At 47.1% G+C, this 22,504-nt stretch overlaps 1 protein-coding gene across 3 annotated transcripts in view; it reads left to right on the forward strand.

The window, feature by feature from the left end:
• The window catches only part of Ago2 (argonaute 2, RISC catalytic component), a 60,639-nt gene that overhangs the window by 20,868 nt on the left and 17,267 nt on the right, over positions 1-22,504 (forward strand). For 2 of the 3 annotated variants that reach the window (XM_004638929.2, XM_023723843.1), the window contains exons 3-11: positions 3,719-3,839; positions 12,348-12,529; positions 14,444-14,580; positions 15,834-15,968; positions 16,374-16,461; positions 17,649-17,796; positions 18,611-18,730; positions 18,870-18,992; positions 21,692-21,825. In XM_004638929.2, coding sequence (XP_004638986.1) covers positions 3,719-3,839; positions 12,348-12,529; positions 14,444-14,580; positions 15,834-15,968; positions 16,374-16,461; positions 17,649-17,796; positions 18,611-18,730; positions 18,870-18,992; positions 21,692-21,825 — 1,188 coding nt within the window. The remainder of the gene's footprint in view (positions 1-3,718; positions 3,840-12,347; positions 12,530-14,443; positions 14,581-15,833; positions 15,969-16,373; positions 16,462-17,648; positions 17,797-18,610; positions 18,731-18,869; positions 18,993-21,691; positions 21,826-22,504) is intronic. The other variant, XM_023723844.1, reaches the window with a different exon arrangement.

The following is a 22,504-nucleotide window of genomic DNA, read 5'->3' on the forward strand; positions in this document are numbered from 1 at the left end:
GTGTGTGTGTGTGTGTGTGTGGCCAGCTCAGCCCACCAGGGGGCGAGGCTGGCTGGCATGTGGTGCTGGGGGATTGAACCGCGGTCCCTGTGCTTTGCTAAGCTTGCTCTAAGTAGGTGCTTTAGACCACTGAGCCATCTCACCAGCCCCTGGTCTGGGCTTTTAAGAAGGCAGTTGGGGTACATACATTAAAGTAAAAATATTAGGAGCTGGGCTCAGTGGCACATGGCTGAAATCCTGGTAAGGCAAGAGGATTCAAAGTTTGAGGCTAGCTGGGGCCACTTAATGAAACTTTGTCTCAAAATAAAACATAAAACAGGCAGGAAGTGTATCTCAGTGGTACAGTACCCATGGGTTAATCCCTAGTAGTGCCCCCTTCTGAGTATCTCTGATATGTATAGGATATCAATTCTAATATGGAAATGCTCAAGTGGGGAGAGCCACCTGTATGTCAGTAGGGAGAGATAAAATGAATAGTAGGGTACATTAGGTAGGATTCTGTACAACCAGTAACACCAGTGGTGGAGCTTCAGAGTATAACCACTGAAGTCAGAAATGGAACTATAGCAGATGGCTGCTGATATTATATAATGGCACATGGTAAACTGCATGGTGGGCTGGGCCGGGGAGGTGGCTCAGTAGAATAAGCGCTTGCCTGGCAAGTACAAGGGTCTGAGTTCAATTCCCGGTTCAAAAAAAAAAGCACCATATATTTTCTAGACTGCATGGCCATATTGTATGTAGTGACCAAAAAAGACCTCTAAGAAATGTAGTAGGAAAACAACAAGCTCTGGAACCATGTGGTTAACACCATATGTATAAAAATAACAACAGGTAGCTTATTTTTATGTGCTTGGGTATTTGTGTAAAAGCAGGGTTTTCTGAGAAGGATTTGTGATGAGTCGTCTAAGCAGGCTCTTAGCTTCATCTTATAGTGAGAATGTGTAAACACAAAATCTGCACAATTAGAAATTCATGAAAAGCAAACTTCTAGAACAAAACAGAGAATAAGCTAATGGGCAGCTGTTGGCTTCTCTGGATCATCAAGTATCAATTTTGCACAGACATGTTGTGTGGGGATCAGGAATGGGCATGGGGTGAGCGCCTCCCCACTTCGTGGTAATGTTGCCCCCGTGCCAGGCTGCTCTGTGCTTCAGGTATGACGTGGAAATGAGTGCCTACTTCCTGGGTTACTTTGAGGACAGAGTGAATTGTGGAACAACTGGTATTAGTGTTCCGCCTTCCACAACATAGTAGCACCTTCTCTTCCATGAAAATGGACCCCTCAGGCATGAGGGCAGTGTGGGGGTCTTGGGATTGCTTTCTTAGCAGCATATGTCTAGGTGTTGGGCAGGGTTATCTGTTTCCACGTGGCAGAGACAACTTATGGCCCATTGACATGACTCCTGGCAGTCAAAGCTGAGCAGTCCCTTCACTAATCTAGTACATGCATACTCTGCTGGGTGCTCAGGATGAGTTGCTCAGACCCCTGACCCTGACCATGAAATGATGCCTGGATAGGGTCATGCGCAGAGCTGAACCAGTGTTGATGGATGTTCCACATACCATGGGGTCATATGTTTTGTTTGAACACTAGGTACCCAATACCCTACTGTTTGATGAAAAGTGTGCTCGGCTCTCCGTTCTGCTGGATATGTCAGGGGCCCCTCTGTTCATGGGCATGTGTCTAGTACTCTGCTGTTTTGAGCCTCCTCCTCTGTCTGTTCCACACCTCTTGCCTCCATCATGTTTTGCTGTCGTCAACACAGGTTTTCTCATTGCTTAGACAAAATGCCCAACACCCAAAGTTAAAAAAAGAAAAAAATTGGGCTGGGGAGATAGCTCAGCGGTCTAAGCACCTGCCTGGCAAGTGCAGGGACCTGAGTTCAATCCCTGGTACTGCATGCTGTACCAGCGTCATGGAAACCAGGTGTGGTGCTGGGGAGGCTGAGACAGGAGGATCATTATGAGTCTAAGCTGCATAGCAAGACCTATACCAGATAGATAGATAAGATAGATAAGATAGATAGATAGATAGATAGATAATTTTGACTTACAATTTTAGAAGTTTCAGTCCCTGTCTGGCTCATCCCAAGGTGGGGTGGTATGGCAGAGGGCCGTCGTAGAGTAGAAACAGGTGCACCACAAAACATGGCAGGCAGACGGTAGCAAGCAGCAAGTAATAATAGCAGCAGACCCTGCCTCTCCCTTTCATCTCTCCCAAGCTACCTCCTACCTGGTAGTGCTACCTACACATGGGGTGGGCCTTCCCGTTGTCCATAGCCAGAACTATGTTTAACCAGTAGACTCATTTAGTAGTCACACACCCTTAATCTCAGCATCATACATCCTAAAGCCAGCTACCACCTCTTAGGAGCCCCACATATACCTCCATGAGGCTTTGTGGGGGAAGGGGGGAAGTGAACACAAGCCATAACATCTTGGCATCTGCTAGGCCCATCCCTTGGCTTGCTTTTCTCAGAATTTACTGGCTGCTCTCTATTCTTGAAGTTTCATCAAATACATGGGCCTCCAAGGCCTCAGGAGTGTGTCCCCCATGTGCCATGTCTGGCTGACTCCTCAAAGGTGGCCTCCAGGAGACACTTTATGCTATGGGAGTTCCCTAGACCACTGGTTCTAGGACAACAGTAGCTGGACTCAGACACCCACTTGTGGCTAGTTGAAGGGCAGCTGGGCTAGGTCAGTTTCAATAAGGACAGTCTTCCCAGTCAGCTTCCCTACTGTTCTGGGGAGATGGAAGACATTATTTGCTGAGAGATATCAGATGCTGTTCTAGCAGAGCTAAGCACAGGCCACCTCTCCACAAAAGTCCACTAGGTGTCCTCTGCCCTGGCCACATCTGTCTCCTCTTCACTGTTCCCCCCACAGTGCCAGTTCCCTAGGAAAGATGGAAGCTCTGAGGATCTTGCTGTCCTTTGCCTCATTCCCTTACGGAAGCCACGAGGAGGTTCGGTCACATTGAGGTAGCGTGGTGGGGGAAGGAGGGGCCTCCAGCCTGCTACAAGTGAGTGTTCAGCAAGATTCTCTTGTACTGCTGAAGGACCCATAGTGCCCTCACTCAGGGCACACGCAGCACTTGCTTACAGCAGCAGAGCCTGTGGCTCCACAGGTGGGGTTGGTTTGTCTGGGCCAATTGGGTAGGCTGGATTGGACTAGGGGTCCAGTTCCTTCATTCTGGAGCCACAGCAGAAGTGGCAGTGACACACCAGGAGCATCAGAGACCAAGCCAGTCTCACATGAGGTTCAAGCTGAACCTAGCCACGTGTCAGTGGGACAAGGAATGGGATGGGTAAGCATGGGACGTCCTGAAAAGTCCTGGCAGAAGAGTGTGGGTATTTAATTTGAGCTTCAGAATGAAACTCCCACAGTGACACACTGTGTAGTGCCTCCTAGAGCCTTGGACGTTCTACAAGTACCTGCTGTCTGCGGTGCATGGCATGTCAGGGAGTTTTCCAATGCAAAGAAGTATAAACACACTGTGAATCTAGGCTGATTTGTTATAGAAAAGTAAAAAAATGCATTACTAAAAGGAAATTCAGGTCTTACAATGTTGCTTAAAACTAGTGTCAGAAAAATACCATCCAAGTGTACTTTGTCCCTGGTTTTACTGACATTTCTTCTTTTTTCTTTTTTCTTTCTTTCTTTCTTTTTTATTTTATTTTATTTTTTCTTTGCTTGAATTCTAACTTTCTTTCAGGGAAATAGTGGAACATATGGTCCAGCACTTTAAAACACAGATCTTCGGGGATCGGAAACCAGTGTTTGATGGAAGAAAGAATCTTTACACGGCTATGCCCCTTCCAATCGGTAGAGACAAGGTAAGGCCGCAGGTCAGATCGAGCTGAGTAGATCAAGATGAAACTCAGGTGTATTGTAAAGTTAATTACCTCTCTTATCACACGGGAAGTGCTTTCACCTAGGAGAAAGGGCAGTTGGTTGGCTACTACTGCATCCGGAGAACTGTAAAAGCTGCCTTAGTGTCTTGTGTTCGTAGTGAGAGTTGTTTCAGTACACAGTGCACATGCAGGTGTGACATGGCACACACACCCCTCCAGAGCGTATGCCACGGACTGCCCAGGGGGCTTATAGGCAGTGTCTTGCTGGGAGTAAAACTAAATGAATATTCTACTTCACCCATTGATTCATCTAAAATCAGAATGATGAAAATTAGTAAACTCAGAGTCTTGCTTATATTAAAATGTCAGCTTTCTTACTATCTTTATCCTTGTCTTTAGTTAAAAAGTAATAAAATTTCTACTTAGACGTTATAACTGTTGGGCATCATCTTTGAACAAATGTGTTTCTCTAGGGTGATGTTAATTAGAGAACCAGTTCAGAAATAATCTTTCTGCATGTACAGTGTGTTCGAAAAATGCAGGGAATGTTTAAATTTTAAAGAATGAGTATAGTGAAAGACACAGTGCTGTTAATCCCCCTCAGCATACCCCCTCATTTTAAACACTTATCCCATTGTTCTTGACACTTTCTAAAGTTCTAGAAGCTAGCTAGCTTGCTGTCTATCTGTCAATCTATCTATCTATCTATCTATCTATCTATCTATCTTTCTATCTTTCTGAGTAGGAAACTTATTGAGGAGAAGGGCTGGGGACTAGGAATAGCTCCTGAGAGACGAGAGAGGTCTGAGTGGATTGCCAGTAAGCTGACTTTTCAAAGGAAGTTTTGTGGAGCCAAATCACAAGGCGGGTACAATGTAAGTATAGTTGATTAGGTAATACTAATCTAGTAGCAGCGAGGCCTGTGGGTGACATCAGTCTTAGCGATTGGGAGAGGATGAGAGGGACAGGAGGGCCCACCCTCATAGGATGTTTATTTATATGGGAAATCTGACAAGAGTGATACTGATAATCTCAAGCTTTCATTTACCCCTTGGGGGGACTAGGGATATAGCTCAGTGGCACAAGTGCCTGCCTGGCAATTGAGAGGTCCCAAGTTCAATCCTGGATAACAAACACACACACCACACACCAAAAAAGCAAACAGAAAAACCCCACACCTCCATCTACCCCTTAGGGAAGGGTGTAAATCTGGCCATTGTGACTTTAACACTCTTCTGATGCACTCCAGTTTTAATGTGTTCTCATCTTCTGCACAGACTCTCTCGAGGGCCTAGTCTTGTCTGACTGCCTAAACTATCTCTAGCTAACTTAAACTTCTCTAGATTCCTCTTCTCTAAAGAGGTTCCCCTAACTGAGGGGTTAGGGAGACAAAAAGGAGAGAAGAGACAAAAACCTGGACAGGGATCACTCTGGCCACTCCTGGCTGAAAAGGTCATAGATGTCATCAGCTGTCAGAGATACTCCACAGAGGGTCTATCTAATGGCCCTCAATAGACACAGCAATTCATTGGAGGAAATAAGGCCAAAGAAACAGTTGAGTGTGGATGGGCAAATAATAAGATCAACAAGAATATTATGAATACAACCAACAAATATTTCCTTCAAGAAGAGCCAGTAATAGCTTCCCACAGGAGAGTGAGGAGAAAGTCAATGGAATTTTAGAATCTGACATGGCATTAACCTGCCATTTAGTATCTTGAAAAGCCATCAAGATATTAGCAGAAGGATCAGGATTGTACACACAACACTCAGCTTTTATAATTACCCAAGTACCCCCTTGTACTGTTGTTAAGATGTCTAATGCCATCTGACTTTGGATGATGGTTTGCCTCACTAATTTTGCTTCTTCATTTAGGAGAAAGAGACCAGTCCAAGTATGATTTACAGCCCATTAAGTATAGATAGTCAAGACCTCAGTGTGTTGCATGACATCCTCTAGAAAAGGCTTAAACATAAAGGTCAGATGATCATACCAGTGAAATACACTTGTAGACCATGGATGTCATAGATGGGGTAAGTTTGCAGGGTTGATACTTTTGACACTCCTGCCTTCTAACAGTGCAAATCCCAGCTTACCTCTCCCTGTCTATCCAGTGGGTAGCCAGGGCTGCAGATTGGTTCCATAGGACCAGTGAGTGCCAGTGGGGGCTTCCTATCTAATTCTAGGGTGATCGAACCAGTCTGTTGCAAACCAGTCTTCAACCTGCAAACACTGCTTGAGGAGTGTCCATCCCAAGTATTTAGTAGAGGTAAGCCAATGAGAATAGGAATGATTTATTTGTTACCAACATAAGGCGGCCTTTCTACTAAATTATCTTATACTTAGTTGGAATTAACCACATTTGATCACCATCAGTATAAACAATGACTTCCTATCCTTTACCGAGTTGTAAAGCCCTTGTCAGAGCTATGAGTTCTGCCAGCTGGGCACTAGTCCCAGGAGCAAGTGAGGAACTTTAAAGTATCTGGTACAGAGTCATTACTGCATAACTGCCTTTCTTGTCCTGTTTTCCATGAAGGAACTGCCATAGCAGAAGAGGGTCAAAATTGGTAAGGGGTGTGTCTAACAAGTCTTCTGGCTGTGTGTGTATAGAGAATCACCCATTCACGGCCATGTCTTTCAGCCTCGATTTCTTCTTTCCCTGGTAGAGAAGTATCAGGGTTTAAGGAGGAATATATCTTTATTTGAATGGCTAGTCATTCTAGAAGTAACATCTTGAATTTAAAAATTTGGTTGTCTGGTAGCCATAGGCTCCCTTTGGAAAAAAGAAGTCCAGCCATATTTTGAGGTATATGTTCTTTGAGATCTTTGTCTAAAATCAGCTTACATGTCTCAAATACCAGAAGAGATGGCAGCCACAGCTCTAAGGTACATAGGCCATCCCTTTGCTACAATGTCTAATTCATGACTTGGGTACCCTACAGATTGTTGACTAGGTCCTTAATCCTGCATAAGGATGGCACTTCCAAAGCCTTCCCTTGCCTTTCATCAACATAAGGATTGAAATGTTGTCTTGTTGGTAGGCCCAACACTGGGACATTTAGTAGCACTTGTTTAAGCTTCTGGAATGCAGTTTGGGAATCAAGTTTCCAGCTTAAAATATGGATATCTGCCTTTAGGGCTCGCTTTATTAAGCTGATAAAGAGGCCTTGTGGTCTCCTACCATACTCCGCTATCCAAAGGTGACAAAAGCCTGGAATTCTAGGAATCCCCTTAGGTGTTTTAGGGACTTGGGTTGCAGGAAGTAAAGTATTTAATTCTCTCCTCCCTCAGCCTTTGGCTTCCCTTAGATACGATAAGACCCAAGTATTTTACCTCAAGGCTGCAGAGTTGTTCCTGAGACCTAGAAACTTTATAACCCCTGCCTACTAGAAAATTTAGCAGAGCATAGGTGCCTTGGGTAGAGAGCCTTTCTGCGGGGGCACATAGCAGTATATCATAAGACGACGACCTCAGAAAATTCAGAATGTGGCAAGTTGTGGGAAAGCACCTGAGCAAAAAGATGATTGTCGCGGAATTTTCTTTGTTTTAATGTATTTAGTACAAGGTCTCACTATACAGATCAGACTCCTAGTGATTCTCCTGTTTTCAGCCTCCCAGGTACTGGGATTATAGGCGTGTGCCACCACACCTGGGCTCAATCATAAATCTCAGCGCGCCCCTGGGATGGGGCCAGCGCTGCACACTGGGATCAAACCCCAGTCCTTGCGCCTGCCTAAGCAGGCTGCTGAGCTAACTGGCCAGCCCTTGTCTCTCAATTCTTGAGGAATCATAGTCAAGTCAATTGATAAGCCTGGTCGTGAGGATGTTCAAAGGCAAAAAGAAACTGGGAATCTTTATGTAAAGAAATACAAAAGAAAGCATCTTTTATTTATTTTTTGTTTATTAGTTTTTTACCAGGGATCAAACTTGAGACCTTGTACTTGCCATGCAGGCCTTTATTTATTATGGTGAGCTATCTCCCCATCCCAGAAAGCATCTTTTAAATTTAACACTGAAAATCAACTGGCATCTTTGGGGATTTGAAAGGAGAGTTTAGGTACCACTGGGTGAATGGGTGCTACTGCCTTATTTGCCAGCTGTGGTCGTGTACCTTCATTTCCCATTGGGTTTTTGAACTCCAAAGATTATAGACTGTTGCAAGAGTTGTTGCAGTGTTTGAGTTGATCTTGTTCCCTTTTTTTTTTTTTTTTTAAACTTTAGGCCTTAGTGGGTATTGTCTCCAATGAGGGAAAATAGGATCTTTGAGATGTTTTGTTCTAGAGCAGCTCTTACTACTCTACCTGTTTTACCTTTGCTTGGCCATGCTTCAGGATTTATGTCTTATCTCCATGAAGGGGAGGCAGTGTACCTGACCTGGGCGCGTGTGTATTACAGTATTCAAACAAGAGAAGCTATCTCTCCCCAGGAGGAAAACTGGACTCTCAGGGGCAATTAAAAAGGAATGTAAAAAGAAAGTCATGGTCTTGCAGCCTAATGACTGAGAAATAGCAAGTTACCTCTTCTCCAGGGACTGCTTTCACTGAAATATGATGGTTGAAAGGAAGGCCCATGGTTGGAAAGAAAGACCGAGAGACACACACCAGTGCCTAGTAATAGACGAGTTTCTTTTCCCTCTGTAGTCATGATGACTGGGGGCTCGTCCATGGAGATGACAGTCCGTCCCGAGAGAGTAGGCAGGGCGTGCCCTGGGACCCTTCAGTCTTAAGTACACCAGCTGGTAAAATTGATGTGAAACCGGGGGCTGCTGCCTCAGGGGGAGGTCCATAGAAGTCCTCTTTTTGTGAGGTGTTTTTTTAGACAGGGTTTCTCTGTGTAGTTGAGGCTGGCCTCAAACTCATAGTGATTTGAGTACTGGGATTATAGGTATGTGCCACTGTTATGGTTTGTGTATAGTCCCCCCAAAGCCTTATGCAGTCTTGGGGTGGCTTCTGGAGTTCCTGATTGATTATTGTGGGTGTGGATGCTGCACCCGCCCTGGGGCAAGTAGTTTGCATTACATTGTAAAGTGGGAAGAGAAGCTAGCTGCTTGAGCTGCTGCTGCTCCCTTGTGCTCTTGCTCTTTGCTGTTGCCATGAAAGGTTGCCCTCTGCCCTCTGCCCTCTGCCATGTGCTGCTCTGTCTTGGAGCCAGCTGAATATGGACTGAAACCTCCAGTAACTGTGAGCTAAATAAACCTTTCCTTCCTTCATTTTGGGTATCTCAGTGATGAGAGAAGAGTTATTAAGACAGCCACCCTCCCCAGCCTTGTGAACACCTTTGTTCCGGCTGTCATGGCTCTCTTTTAATTGACTCAAAAGGTTTATCTTTCTTAATCATTTTACTTTGGGGAAGAGCCAAAAGTCTCACAATGCCAGATCTGGTGAATAAAGTGGATAAGGACACATTACAGTGTTTCTACAAGCCTGTGCCCCCACCCCTCTTTCTTTTTCCTCCACCTCCCCCAGCCTCCCTCCAGCCTGCATCTGCAGAAGCCTGCCTTTCTGTTGGATGCTGCTTGGCACCAGCATCATCTCATTTGGTAATCGGACCTCTTAGGGACACCCATGAAAAAGGACTCCAGAACTGCTCCAGGAAGTGGCAGGAGTGATGGGCACGTGCACTCAAAGCAAGTGGAGCCTTCTGACAGGGGTTAATGTCAGTGTCTTTTTCTGTAGTACATTTTAAAAAGCTTATTCATTTACTATGTATTTTGATTACCCCTTGTGCTTTAATAAACACAAGGAAAACCAATAGTTTAATAATTGTGATGAGCTGATTAATAAGGTATGAGCCGATTCCCACTAGAGCAGCCTACTTTAGTCTTTCCTTAACCCTGGGATGTCTGAAAATGAGCAGAGTGCAGAGGTCACAAGTTGTTGCTAGGTATGTGTTTTGAGGGACAGTAAGGAATCTGCATATTCTTTGCTGATACCGGAAAAAATTTTTCTTTCATTTTAATATTAATCTTAAAATGAATACACTCAAGCTGCTTATAGCTCTGACAGTCTCAGTGCTGTTATTCTTTTTGACAGGAGGGAAAATGTATGACATGGTGAAGGTCAGATTACCTTATATGGCTCTGTGCTGTGGGGTCTCATCTCAGGGTGATTCGGAGTCACCAGTGGTATGTGGATTGTCATTGCCAGGGTGGGCAGCGGGAGGGATGGACAGCACATTGTGCATTGGAGGGAACCTGGACCAATGCAAAGCAGCTCAGCAGGCTTTCCTTGTAAGTTAACCTGCTATGAATTTGAGATTTATTGATAGTAATGTTTAGTGTTTAATTTGCACATTTGTTTTTGTTTAAAGTAATCAAAAGGAAAGCGTAATGAGCGTGTTCACAGTTTTATTTGTGCATATTTATAGATAGACACTAGAAAAGCCACAGGAGAGTTTCCCTAAGAAGTGGTGGGCTTCTGTAGGGGTTCAAATTCAAGATTTGTGATTGTAGAAAGAGAGCTGGGGTTATCCTTCCTAGTTATGGGACCTGGGGCTAGTCACCCAGCCTTATTGAGCCTCCCCTGCAGAGTGGAGAAACTATAACAGAAGCTACACCTGAAAAGTGGAACCCACTTTGCCATGTGTTGCATGGCCTGGGGACTCTGAGGTTCCAGCCAGTTCTAGGTGTTGCCCATCTGGTCCCATATAATACCCAGAGTGGTTAGGGTTTGAACCCCTTCATTCCACTGCTCAGAAGGTTGTTTATACTTGACATTCACAGTACTTTCTGCCACCCTAGCCTGTGTCCAGAGCATATTTGGGTCATCTGGTGCCCATAATAGCCCTTCATGCACTTGGCTAGTGTCTAGTGGGCACTCAGTATGTCCTAAATTGAATCCCACCCACTCTTGTCTGTATGTCAGAGTCCCAGAGGGCTTACAGACCTGGTGGACAGCTATAAGGAATCACTTGATTTCAGACACATTCCTCCCACATTCATAGGTCACAGGAACAAACCATACTGTCCTAAGAGTTCTACAAATTAACGAAGATCTGTCCCTTTTCCTGTTCCCAGGCTGCTTCATCTTTCAGGGCCTTTTCTTTTACATTTGTTTCTCTTTGCATCTTCTGTAGTAGCAGAGAAATCTTGAACTATCTGTCAGCATAGTGTAAGCCTAGGGGCCCAGTAGAGACTGGTGTCTTTTTCCTAGTCTCTGAACAGTGAGTCCTGGTCACATTACCTACCTGATAGGGTGTTCTTTCCAGTCTTCTCCGTAATCTCTCCTACTAACATGTTTGCCTGCCTGCCTGCCAGCCTGCCTGCCTACCTGCCTACCTGCCTACATTCTATCCCTGGTGTGGAAAGAGGCCAGTGTACCTGTGGGTTTGTGGAATATCTCCCAGGTGCTCTGGATTTGATACCAGATGTGAAATTGGGCAGTATTCTTTTTCAGGAAGATTGGTTGCTGTGTAGAATCACATAAGGCCTTTAGCTAGCATATCTTTGGGCACATTTTTTAAAAAATTTATTTATTTATTTTTGTGGTACTGGGGATTGAATTTAGGACCTTGCACTTGCCAGGCAGATGCTTATTCTACTTAGCTATCTCCCTGGCCTGTTGGGCACATTTAAACAGGACATGACCTGCACATTCCTCTTTGGAAAGAAACTGCAGCCCAAAGTCTGGGACAGCTACCGTTTCTGACTTTTCTAGCACTGTGGTCTGGCACTGCTTTTTATTTTATTATTTATTTATTTATTTGTATTTTAGGGAAGGGTCTACAGGGTGTTCAGGGTCTCCCTACTAGATCGGACTCATAGTGATCCACCTGTTTACAGCCTCCCAAGAGCTGGGATTGCAGGCACATGCCACCATGCCCAGTCTCAGTTGCCATCTCAGGGTGCCCTGGGGGGCGGGGCCGGCTCAGCAGGCCTGGGGATCACAGATAGCTGAGCTATTTGGCCTGCCCTTGGCACTGCGTTTTAAATCAGAGCATTTGTGTGTCTGTATAAAATGTGAGCAAGTCTACCTGTGTATTGGAGGACAGAGTATGTAGCTGTCTCAGAAACATTTGGAGGTGTCGTCAGTAGATTGCAAAGCTTCTTCCCTTAGAGCCAGAGAGTGTGCACGCGCCATCATGAGCATGACAGGGATTCAGATGCAGGACCTAAATCGCAGGTGAAAACATTGCCTAGAGTGAGGTGGGCCTGCGAGGGCTGGCCCAGCGGTGCAGGAGGGCCAAGTCCTAGGTGTAGTGTTCGCTGTGAGTTGGCCTGAGTGTGCATGTTAGGCTACTGTCCAGTAAACTCGGCCTCTAGCCACACCTGGGCTTTGTAGATGTACATTCAGTAGAAGCAGATAAAATTAAGAATGCAGCTTCTTGGTCACATTTCACAAATTCAGGAGCCACAAGTGGCAAATGGATGGATACTGTTCTACAGGGAACATCCCAGCCCAGAGGTGTTTGGAAATCAACTGCCACCATCCTCTGTCTTCAGTGGTTACTTACGAGGGAGCGAATTTGTGTGCTTTGGCCCTCTGCAGGTGGAGCTGGAGGTCACACTGCCAGGAGAAGGCAAAGACCGCATCTTCAAGGTGTCCATCAAGTGGGTGTCCTGCGTGAGCTTACAGGCGTTACACGATGCACTTTCGGGGCGGCTGCCCAGTGTCCCTTTTGAGACGATCCAGGCCCTGGATGTGGTCATGAGGCATTTGCCGTCCATGAGGTGAGAGTGCCACATGGGACCAAAGGGCTGGGTGTGACTGGGAAGCATACTGTCTCTGTCCCAGGCCAGGCACCATGTAGATGTTTTATGGCAAAGAGTAAATAGGACTAAGATAGAAAAAAATAAAAATTAACCACCAGCATTTTCAGCCAAGCCTAAAAGGATTACCTCCCAATCTTGTGCCTCTGGATGCTTTTTGACCATATGCTTTGTGTGGGAAGCACTTTGTGTACCTTGTCCTGATGCACAGGACTCACAGTGATAAAGCCCTAATGCCCTGCTTGGCTGTATGTCCACCCTACAGGACCTTCTCCATACATGATCATGACTGTGGGCAGCACCTTGGACTTTTTTTTTAATTCTAGATAATTTTCTTGTGGCCAGAGATCGCTACGCTTGGCACTGCTAGGATAAAGGGCGGGTGAATGTTGTGGCTCCCATCTGCTGGACAGAGGTCGTGCCAGCCTCCTATGACAGCAGCATGGTGGAGCAGGCCATTTCCACACTGGGGTTCTCACAGCAGTGCCACCCCTTGATCTGTCACCCAGCCGTACCTCAGGCACAGTGGGACGGGACCAATGAAGAGAGGAAACCAGACAAGAAGCCCCGCTCCACACTGACTCTCCAGGCCTCACTGGTCTGCAGAGGAAGGAGGGCTATGTATGAAGGCCCCTGAAGCCAGGCAGTAGATGTAGGGAGAGCTGTGGAGTCTGTAGCTTCAGGCTTGGATGGAAGTAACACCTAGGGCCAGCTATCACTCTTGGCAGGGCCTGCTACATAATCTGTCACTTGGAACTGTTGATAGGTGGAAGCAGGCAGGAGCAGAAACAGTGTAGAAGGATGATAGCCAGATGTCTGTATTTTTAATTGAGTGATTGGAATGATTAGTTTCTCTTTTCTGAATGGATTATTTACATTAATTTTACAATCAGGGAGGAAGCTGCTATTTTCATTTTGGAAGACTAATGGAAATAGAGGCACCACTAGCACATTTCAGGTAGAAAAAGAAAAGAGCCATCTCCATGATTTTATTAATAGTGCAGCCCCTACTAATCTGTACCCACCGTGTACTGTTGGGGAGGTGTACTTGGGTCAGAGGGTCTGTGGCTTGAGTTCACACGTGTCCCAGCAGAACGTGAGTCCCATGCTGGCTTACTGTTCCCTGTACACCACCTCAAGCTCCCAGTGCCGTGAGCTCATGTGCTGCTGGTCCTCAGTCCCTGGAAAATGGAGCTGAGAGAAATAGGGAATGAGTGCCAGGCCACACAGTCCCTAGCAGCGCTGCGCCGGTTCAGCTGCCTCAGCCTGATAGTCACGACACATGGCAGATGCTCACGCTAATCTGCTCCTGTGTAGCTGGCAAGGCCCTGCTCTGGAGAGACTTGCAGCGGTGCACAGGCATGCAGTCCAAGACGTAGAAAGTAAACCCACAGACTTCGACAGAAGACATGAGAGTGTTGAAAACACCAAAGCAACGGGGGGGGGGGGGGGGAATAGTGATCCCCAGCACCCGCATGCTGTGCTGGCCCCAAGCCCCGGCCTCCGCCCCCCTCACGGGGGACACCCCTCCGTATTAGGGGGGGGGGGGCGGGGGGGGGGGGGTCCCGTGTGTACCCTCGGGCCCTGAATCTATTCACAAAATCCCCTCAGAATGGGCCCTACATCTGTGCACTAGAACCACATACGGTCCCCAGCCAGTTTGAACTGAAACTGAGACTCAAGAAAAGTCCCCAGGGCTCTAGCTCACACAGTGTGTTTGAAAGGAGCTGTTGCATCAAAGAGGCTGGGATACAGAAAGGAGAAGCAGTTCTATAGGGAAGACATCAGAGTACCACCATGTGAGTGTTGGGCAGAGCAAGGGCGGGCCTGACATTTGCAGCACAGGTGAGCAGGTGGGACTTTTCTGGGTTCCAGGTACACCCCTGTGGGCCGTTCCTTCTTCACCGCATCTGAGGGCTGCTCCAACCCTCTTGGTGGGGGCCGAGAAGTGTGGTTTGGCTTCCATCAGTCTGTCCGACCTTCTCTTTGGAAAATGATGCTGAATATTGATGGTAAGCAAAGTGGGGTCATTATTGCAATATAGGTTGGGGAACAGATAAAAGGAAAGATCCTTTGTGGCCAGTTCCAAACATGGCCTCTGGCAGTGCATGCGCCACCTGCATGACATGTCAGGGCAGAGCAGTGGTTCCCAGGTGGGCATCAGAGCCCCCTGGAAGGCCCCATCCCTAGAGGTGAATCAGAGCTGAGGAGCTACGAGGACCCTGTGCACTGGGCACAGACTCAGGCCATGCTCCTGACTTCCTTCCTGGGATCTTGGAGATTCACATGTTGGAGACACCTAAGGCTGGGCAGCTGGTTGGGGCCAGTTCATTGGGTCTCCTTGCCAGGCTTAGGCATGGCTCCCTGTCTGTCTCAGGAGAATCTGGTTGCTTCTTTGGGTTGCTCCCACTTCTCTGCCATGGAGATAAGAGTGAAAGAAGGAATTCACTCTTCCTTTCTTTTTTCTTGTAGCCAGCTCAGCCCACCCTGGGGGTGGGGCTGGCTCTGCATTCATGCAGGGGATCAAACCATGGTCCCTGCGCTTTGCCTAAGCTTGCCTAAGCAGGTGCTTTAGACCACTGAGCTATCTCGCTGACCCTAAAGATTCCTTCCTTCCTTCCTTCCTTCCTTCCTTCCTTCCTTCCTTCCTTCCTTCCTTCCTATCTTTCTTTCCCCGGCTCTGCCCACCACATGGCATGTGGTGCTGGGGATTGAACCGTGGTCCCCTGCACCTGCCGAAGCTTGCCTAAGCAGGTGCAGTAGACCACTGGAATTCACTCCTGCTTGGGCGTTAAATACAAGAAGCTTTAGCAAAAGCTTGAAAATTATATCTTGCTCAGATACACATTTATTGAAAAATAAATGAGTGGCAAATGAAATACTATACCAGAAGACGGTCAGAAGATCCTACAAAATCTGACGTATGGCTCACCCAATCTATTAGGATTTTTGTTTTTAAAACTAGTTTTATTCTCAAGAGAGCAACTTTGTAGACTCTGGTAGCCCTTTCCTGGTTCCCCGACCAGAGAAAGCATCACATCGCTGCGCTCATTCCTACGCTCTCGGGCGTGGAACTCTGGGTGTTTCTTACCACAAAGCCCCAAGGGTGAACTCTGCAGTGAGCATGAAGGCCTGGCGTCTTCCTCCCTGGGTGCCCGGGTATCCAGGTGGCTTGATCTGCATAAGCCACTGCAGGATTGTTGGGTAGTCTGCATGTAGGGACACCACCCAACTTTTGTCTCTGTCTTTGTTTTCCTGCCTGCAGTGTCAGCGACAGCTTTTTACAAGGCACAGCCAGTGATCGAGTTTGTTTGTGAAGTTTTGGACTTTAAAAGTATTGAAGAACAACAAAAACCTCTGACAGATTCCCAAAGGGTAAAGTTTACCAAAGAAATTAAAGGTAATGAGCCATCCCAGTACATCAGGTCAGGGGCAGGGAAGCCCCCTAAGAGCACTTTGTCCATGTGCTTGTGAGTTTCTGTCCCCACACATACAGAGGGAAGTAGAGGAGGTGGCAGATGACAGCCATCTCATGAATTATCAGAGATAATTACATCCCATCCCACAACGGGAGTGATGGTTTTCTAAGGAAATACACGTGTCCATGTGGGGCAGGAACAGAATAGATCAGTAGTATCCAAATCCCAGGCATGAGACCTAGAAGTAACCTCAGACAGCAGTGTGGTGTTACCACCCCTTGGGAACCCAGTAGCAGACACAGCTCCCACAGCAGGTGTGCAACCAGGGTTGCTGCTGGAAGCCACAGGCAAGCATGGCCCCTGATGCTTGCCGTGCTGTGTCACAGGTCTAAAGGTGGAGATAACGCACTGCGGGCAGATGAAGAGGAAGTACCGTGTTTGCAATGTGACCCGGCGGCCTGCCAGCCACCAAACGTAAGTAGCCATCTTTTCATACTCCTTCCTATAGGCTCAGGTCTTCCCAGTCACTCGGTTTCCAAATTCTGGGACCTTGATCCTCTTGGAAAGGATCTTATTTTGTTCTCTGTTCTAGAGTGCCAGGATTTTATCTATATGGCTCACTAGATCCCAAACTTGACCTATGGAAATAAACTCAAATGCAGTATTGAAATTCACCCTTACTGGGAAGGAGTAGACTTCCGTGGGTGAGAGAAATGTCTCTGCTGTTGACGAGTTCTAATTCAGGGAAAAGCTGGGTGTCTGTGGACACTCTGAACCCCCAGGTATAGCTAGGCCTCAACCCTGCCAGCCTGCCTGAGGTGTCCCTCTTCTGCTGTTTGTCCCATTACTTTGAGAATCAATTTGGTGATTCAAGTCCTTGCTGTCTTTTATAAGAATACAGTATTCATTTTGGGAGAAGTGATAGTTTTGGACCTTATGCCCTGACTCATTTGTTTATCTTGCAATCTTTCCGTGGAAGACACCTGCTTTATTGCCAGGCACTAGAAACACCGAGGTCCCTAGGGCCTCGTGGAGCAGCAGGGGAGACCAGCTCTGTCTGGCACTGTGCCGTCCTTCCATTAGCAGGTACCAGATTGCCTAGCAGTGTAGGCACAGTGGAGCAGTCTTGCAGGACAGGATGGGGTCACCAACCCATTCTCTTCTGCTCTTGGTCCTCCTTCTTCAGTCCTGCACAGAACCATGGATAGGTACAAGAACAGCCTGGCTGACGCCTGTCCTGGAAGTGTCTTCCTGGCACTTGAAGGCCTGGTCAAAGGGTGATTTTCAAGAGTTGCCATAGTCTGAGGAAAGTCCTTGGGCTTTTTTGTCTGGATTTATCTTTGTCTGGAATCCATTTTAGAACTTGTAGGCATGTGGGTCGTTCATGATTATTGCTTACCTTATGCTTGTGGGCAGTTTTTATTTTCTAGCCTATAGAAACAAAATGAGAACTGGAGGTCTCTGGAATAAATAGTCCATGTCATGTAGAGGACGAGGTTTGGGTTTTCCTCCTAGGACTTGCTCTGAGCACTTGGCTTCCCACCTGTCACTCTAGGAGAGTAAACCCAGATATGCAGTCATGGGTGAGCTGTGTATAGGCTCCAGTGGTGGTTCTGTGAAGCCCAAGATGTTTTCACCTGAGCTACCTCTTTGTTCTCCAGGTTCCCTCTACAGCAGGAGAGTGGGCAGACAGTGGAGTGCACAGTGGCCCAGTACTTCAAGGACAGGCACAAGCTGGTTCTGCGCTACCCCCACCTACCATGTTTACAGGTTGGACAGGAGCAGAAACACACCTACCTTCCCTTGGAGGCAAGTGGCTTGTGTCTGTCATGTGTCTCTGGGTTTGGAGAGGAGACATGAAGGGGCCAGGTCATGCAACCTCCAGAAACACAGGCTTGTCATTCCTGCTGCTGTAAGACCCTGGGCAAATTAGAGGATGTTGCCGAGCCTCCATTTCCCCTGTGATAGGATGGGATTGGCAGCACTGGTGGAAGTGGTGTGAGGACTGACACAGAAAAGTCAGTCCTCAGGACCTGTGCTGATTGTTTATCTATTTCTTACATAGCATTAAGGCTGTGTGAAAACTCTGGTACTTGGTAAAAGATCAATCACCAAAACTAACAAATGCATTTCTCGTGTCCTGGCCCAATGATAGACTTCCTTTTTCTTGAGCAGCCAGTTCTTCCCTTTCCTCTCCTCCCTTCCCCTGTTCTTCCCTCCTCTCCCTTTTCTTGTCCTCTCTTCTGTTGTCTTCTCTTCTCGTTTGTTTCTTGTTTTAGTGTTATTTTTTGAGATAGGATCTCACTATATAGTACAGGCTGGCCTTGAGCTCACAGTCCTCCTGCTTCAAACTTCTAAGTGCCGGAATTACAGGTGCTTGCCACCACATCCAGCTGAACAGCCAGCTTCATGAAATGAAATTTTATACTCTTCTCCGCTGAGAACTGGAGAGAGCCCAGGAACCTTGGCTTGGACCTATGTTTGTGTTGTGTTTGGTTAGAGGCCAGTGGGTGAGAGCCAGTAGGCTATGAAGCAGCTGCACTGTTGGGCAGGGTGCTGGCCCTCACCTGCTCCCCTGTCTACATGCAGCACAGGTACTGACCCCTCTGCATCTCCTTCGTAGGTCTGTAACATAGTGGCAGGACAGAGATGTATAAAAAAGTTAACGGACAATCAGACTTCAACCATGATCAGAGCAACTGCCAGGTCGGCACCTGATAGGCAAGAAGAGATCAGCAAATTGGTAAGGGCTGTGTCCTTGGGGTCAGTCCTGGGATGGCACTGCACAGCGAAGACATCCCCATGCTCTGGACAGACATGGCTTCCACAGTCTGCAGAGCCCTGCCTGACTTTGAACTTTCTCTTTCTGTTCTCTTTTCAAGATGCGAAGTGCAAGTTTCAATACAGACCCATATGTTCGTGAATTTGGAATCATGGTGAAGGACGAGATGACAGATGTGACTGGGCGGGTCCTACAGCCACCCTCCATCCTGTACGGGGGCAGAGTAAGTCCAGAGGGGAGGCAGGAGGGGAAATGCATCTGCACAGCGCCAGTGGAATCCCTGTGTCTGATCCTTTTGGGTTCTGTGCCTTTACCCACACTGCCGTGCAGAGCCTGGGCAATGAACAGGCGCTTGCTCTGGGCTGCTCCTGAGTGTTCCTTGGCTTTGTGAAGACATGGCTTTCTTGGTTCTTAGAAAGCTTCTCAGAATTGTCCTTAATGTTTCAGAAGATCATTTTATTTCATCAGATTGTAAAAGCAGTCATTCTTTCATGTTAATAGGGATTTCTCCTGCTTCTCTGTTCTTTAACTCTTGCTTTCAGGTACTTGGTAGGAAGCATCACAGTTAGTATTTTGCCAGTGTATCCTCTGGTTTTAGTAGTGAGCCAGAAGGTCCTGACGATTAAGTCTGTGGGGCTCATGAGAAGGGCCTCCCATTTCCTCGGAGGGGGCCCAGTGATGGAGCAGGGGCAGTGCCCAGACTCACTGGCCTGGCTTCTTAGTAGCTGAGTTCAAAGGAGGAGTTTCTACCAACTTTGTTCTCTTATCTACTAAATTTTACTGTAGTCTTTGAGATTCATAACAAGGTAAAGTTTTGTTTTAACTTGGTTCTCATTTGTAAGATGAAAGTTCTTTTTTTTTTTTTTTTTTTTTTTTTTTTTTTGTTTTGCATTGCTGAGGCTCAAACCCAGGGACTTGTGTTTCATTTTTATAAACGTCTTAGAATTCAAAAGTTATAAAAGAATTATACAAAAAGCCTCTTTTTTTCCAGCTCTCAATTGCCCCCTCAGGAAACAATTGGTATCATCTTTCTCCTTTGTAAAGCCACCCACGAATTATTACATATTTTTTTCATGCCTTTCGTACATGCTGATCCCTGCCTTTTGTCACTGTACTTTTCCTCAAAGCGTTCACCAAAATCTTACAGGTTGTATAGAATGTGAGTTGGCTCTTTGTGGCTGTTGCAGTGTCTGTGTTGGATGTGTCTGTGTCTGCCGTGGCCTAGCGGCACGCCTGTCCTAAAAAAAACTTCTTGTTTGTGGGCCTGCCCACTCTGCGCGCCCCAATACTGTAGACACAGCATTTGTTCACTGCCTTGGCCCCAAGTGGAGAGTGCTTGCTCCCTTGCACAAGTGAGAGAAGAGGTCCTACAACGGGAAGAGGCTGGTTCCCGAGGCCCTGGGTGGTAAAATGAAGATTTCAAACGTAGTGGTCTGTCACTGTTCCTGTTTTCCTCTATTTCATTGTTGTCCTGCCTCTTACTAATGAGCAGTTTGAACAACAGAATCCTTCTTGTTTTGTTTTGTTTTAATGTCAGGAGTTGAACTCAGGACCTTGTGCTTGCCAGGCAACCACTTGTGTTGCTGAGCTATATCCTCAGCTTCAAAGTCCTTCTCTCCCCACTCCTCTTTTTGAGACAGGGTCTCACTATGTAGTTCATGTTGGCCTTGAGCTCACTGTATAGCCCAGGCTAGTCGTGAACTCACAAGGATCCTCCTGACTGCTGGGATTACAGGTGTGTGTCACCACGCCTGGCCCAGAATCCCTCTTGTAATCAGCATTGTAATGCTGGAATCATAGGGATTAAAAGAGCACGTAGCATCTCTAAATGAGTGCATTTTTCTGGATCCCCAAGACGTTTTTCCATGAGGAAACACCCTCCGTGCTGCTTTTATCACCTCCCCTGCCTACTGTCCACTGTTAGTGCAAGAAGCGAATTCCCCTCTGTAAGCAGTTGTAGAGCAGGGGCTCACAGCCAGCAGACAGCTTGTGGTACCTGGAGATACTGTTCTTCGTTCCTGCTCAGGTGGGCAGGCCTCCTGGCACCTAGTAGGCAGACCAGTAATACGCACAGGGCACACATGAAGAACTGCCAGCCCCAAGTCTCAGTCTCCTGAGTTGTCATCTCGATAGTAAGAGCCATTTCCTATGACGATCCCATGCACTGTGTGTGTGTGTGCTTGTCGTGTGCGTGTATGTGCACATTGGCAGTTGTCTAGTGTAGAAGGAGTCATGGAAGCAGGCAGTGACAGCACCTTCTGTCTCTAACACAACTATAGGCATGGGCAGAGGAAAAGAGTCCTAGGCTCAGTTCTTGCTGTGTGTCCACACTCTAGACCCAGGGCTGGGGGAGAAGGCTAGACTTCCTTCCTGCCCAGGCGGTCTTAGTGGTAGTAGATCGGTAACCTAAGGCACAGCCTTCAGTGCAATGTGAAAGCTTCCTTGGCATTGTAGGGTGCTTGGTTCTCTAGGCTAACAGAATTCTGGGGTCATCTCACTCTCTGTGGGTTACACGCACATGCAGTCTCCCTCTGTCCACAGCAGTTGTCTGTCCAACTTCCTCTTCACCCACCCTCTCCATGTATCTCCCTTCCATCCTCTGTCCAGCTTTCTGCTCTGCTGTCTGTCTGTTCATCCCATCATCCATCCGCCCATCCATCCATCTATCCCCTGCCAACCACTTTTCCATTCCTTTTCCATCAACTGTATGCCCATAGTCTCCGCCAGTTATCCAGCCACTCTGCAAACATGTGCAGGTTGCCTATAGTACTAGTTAAACTAGAGATAGGGTGACACAAAGGTCAAGTTATTAACCTCAGGAGGCACTGTCAGCCGTGGGGAACCAGCAGTGAGACTGACAAAAGCCAAGGTCAAAGGACTGTTCTCTGTGTTTTCTTACCCTACATTCCTTGCCATTTACAGAACAAAGCAATCGCTACCCCTGTCCAGGGTGTCTGGGACATGAGGAACAAGCAGTTCCACACAGGCATCGAGATCAAGGTGTGGGCCATTGCTTGCTTTGCACCACAGCGCCAGTGCACAGAAGTCCATCTGAAGTAAGTCACCTAAAAGCATCTGGCCATGGTTTTACTGGTGGGTCGGGAGCAACAGACTGTTGGGAGGACTTGTCTGTCTTGTGTGTCCAGGTGTATGTGCCATCCAGGGTTCATGTGGCGGGGGGATGGAGGGAGGAGAGTCGTCAACCTTCCTTGATCCAAGAGCAATTGCCGGGGCAGGTTTGGCCAGGAACTGCATTCTTCTCAGTATACTGCTTCCTCTGGGACTGCTACCAGGGTGAGTGTGAAGAAACAGCACAGATTGCATACAGAAAACAACATTATTTGAGTTAAAAGTAAAGGCAGAGCTTGTGAACACCTATGGTCCATCTCTTGGTGGAGCTGTGGCCAAGGGCTGATTACGTGAGCCAAGAGTTTCAGGCCAGGCTAGGCAACTTAGCAAGAGCTAAATAAATAGGTAGAGCTAAAAGAAAAAATGGTTTCAGTGAACTAAATTAATGATACACCTTAGCTTGATATACCTGTTAATTAAATGAGGAGGAGAAAGGGCAGCATGGGTGGTAACAGGAAGGTGGTCAGGCTAGGAGTATCCTCTTTGTTCTTGCACCAGGGGAATGTTTAAAATAAGTTGGGGAGGCTTTGGTTGCTGAAGCCTCCTGCCCCTGGGCCAGGAGGACTGGGGACAGCAGTGGGACACCCTGCCTGGCTGGTGTCTGCA

The sequence above is a fragment of the Octodon degus genome, unplaced genomic scaffold, assembly GCF_000260255.1.
Source record: "Octodon degus isolate 3935 unplaced genomic scaffold, OctDeg1.0 scaffold00104, whole genome shotgun sequence".
Taxonomy (NCBI): domain Eukaryota; kingdom Metazoa; phylum Chordata; class Mammalia; order Rodentia; family Octodontidae; genus Octodon; species Octodon degus.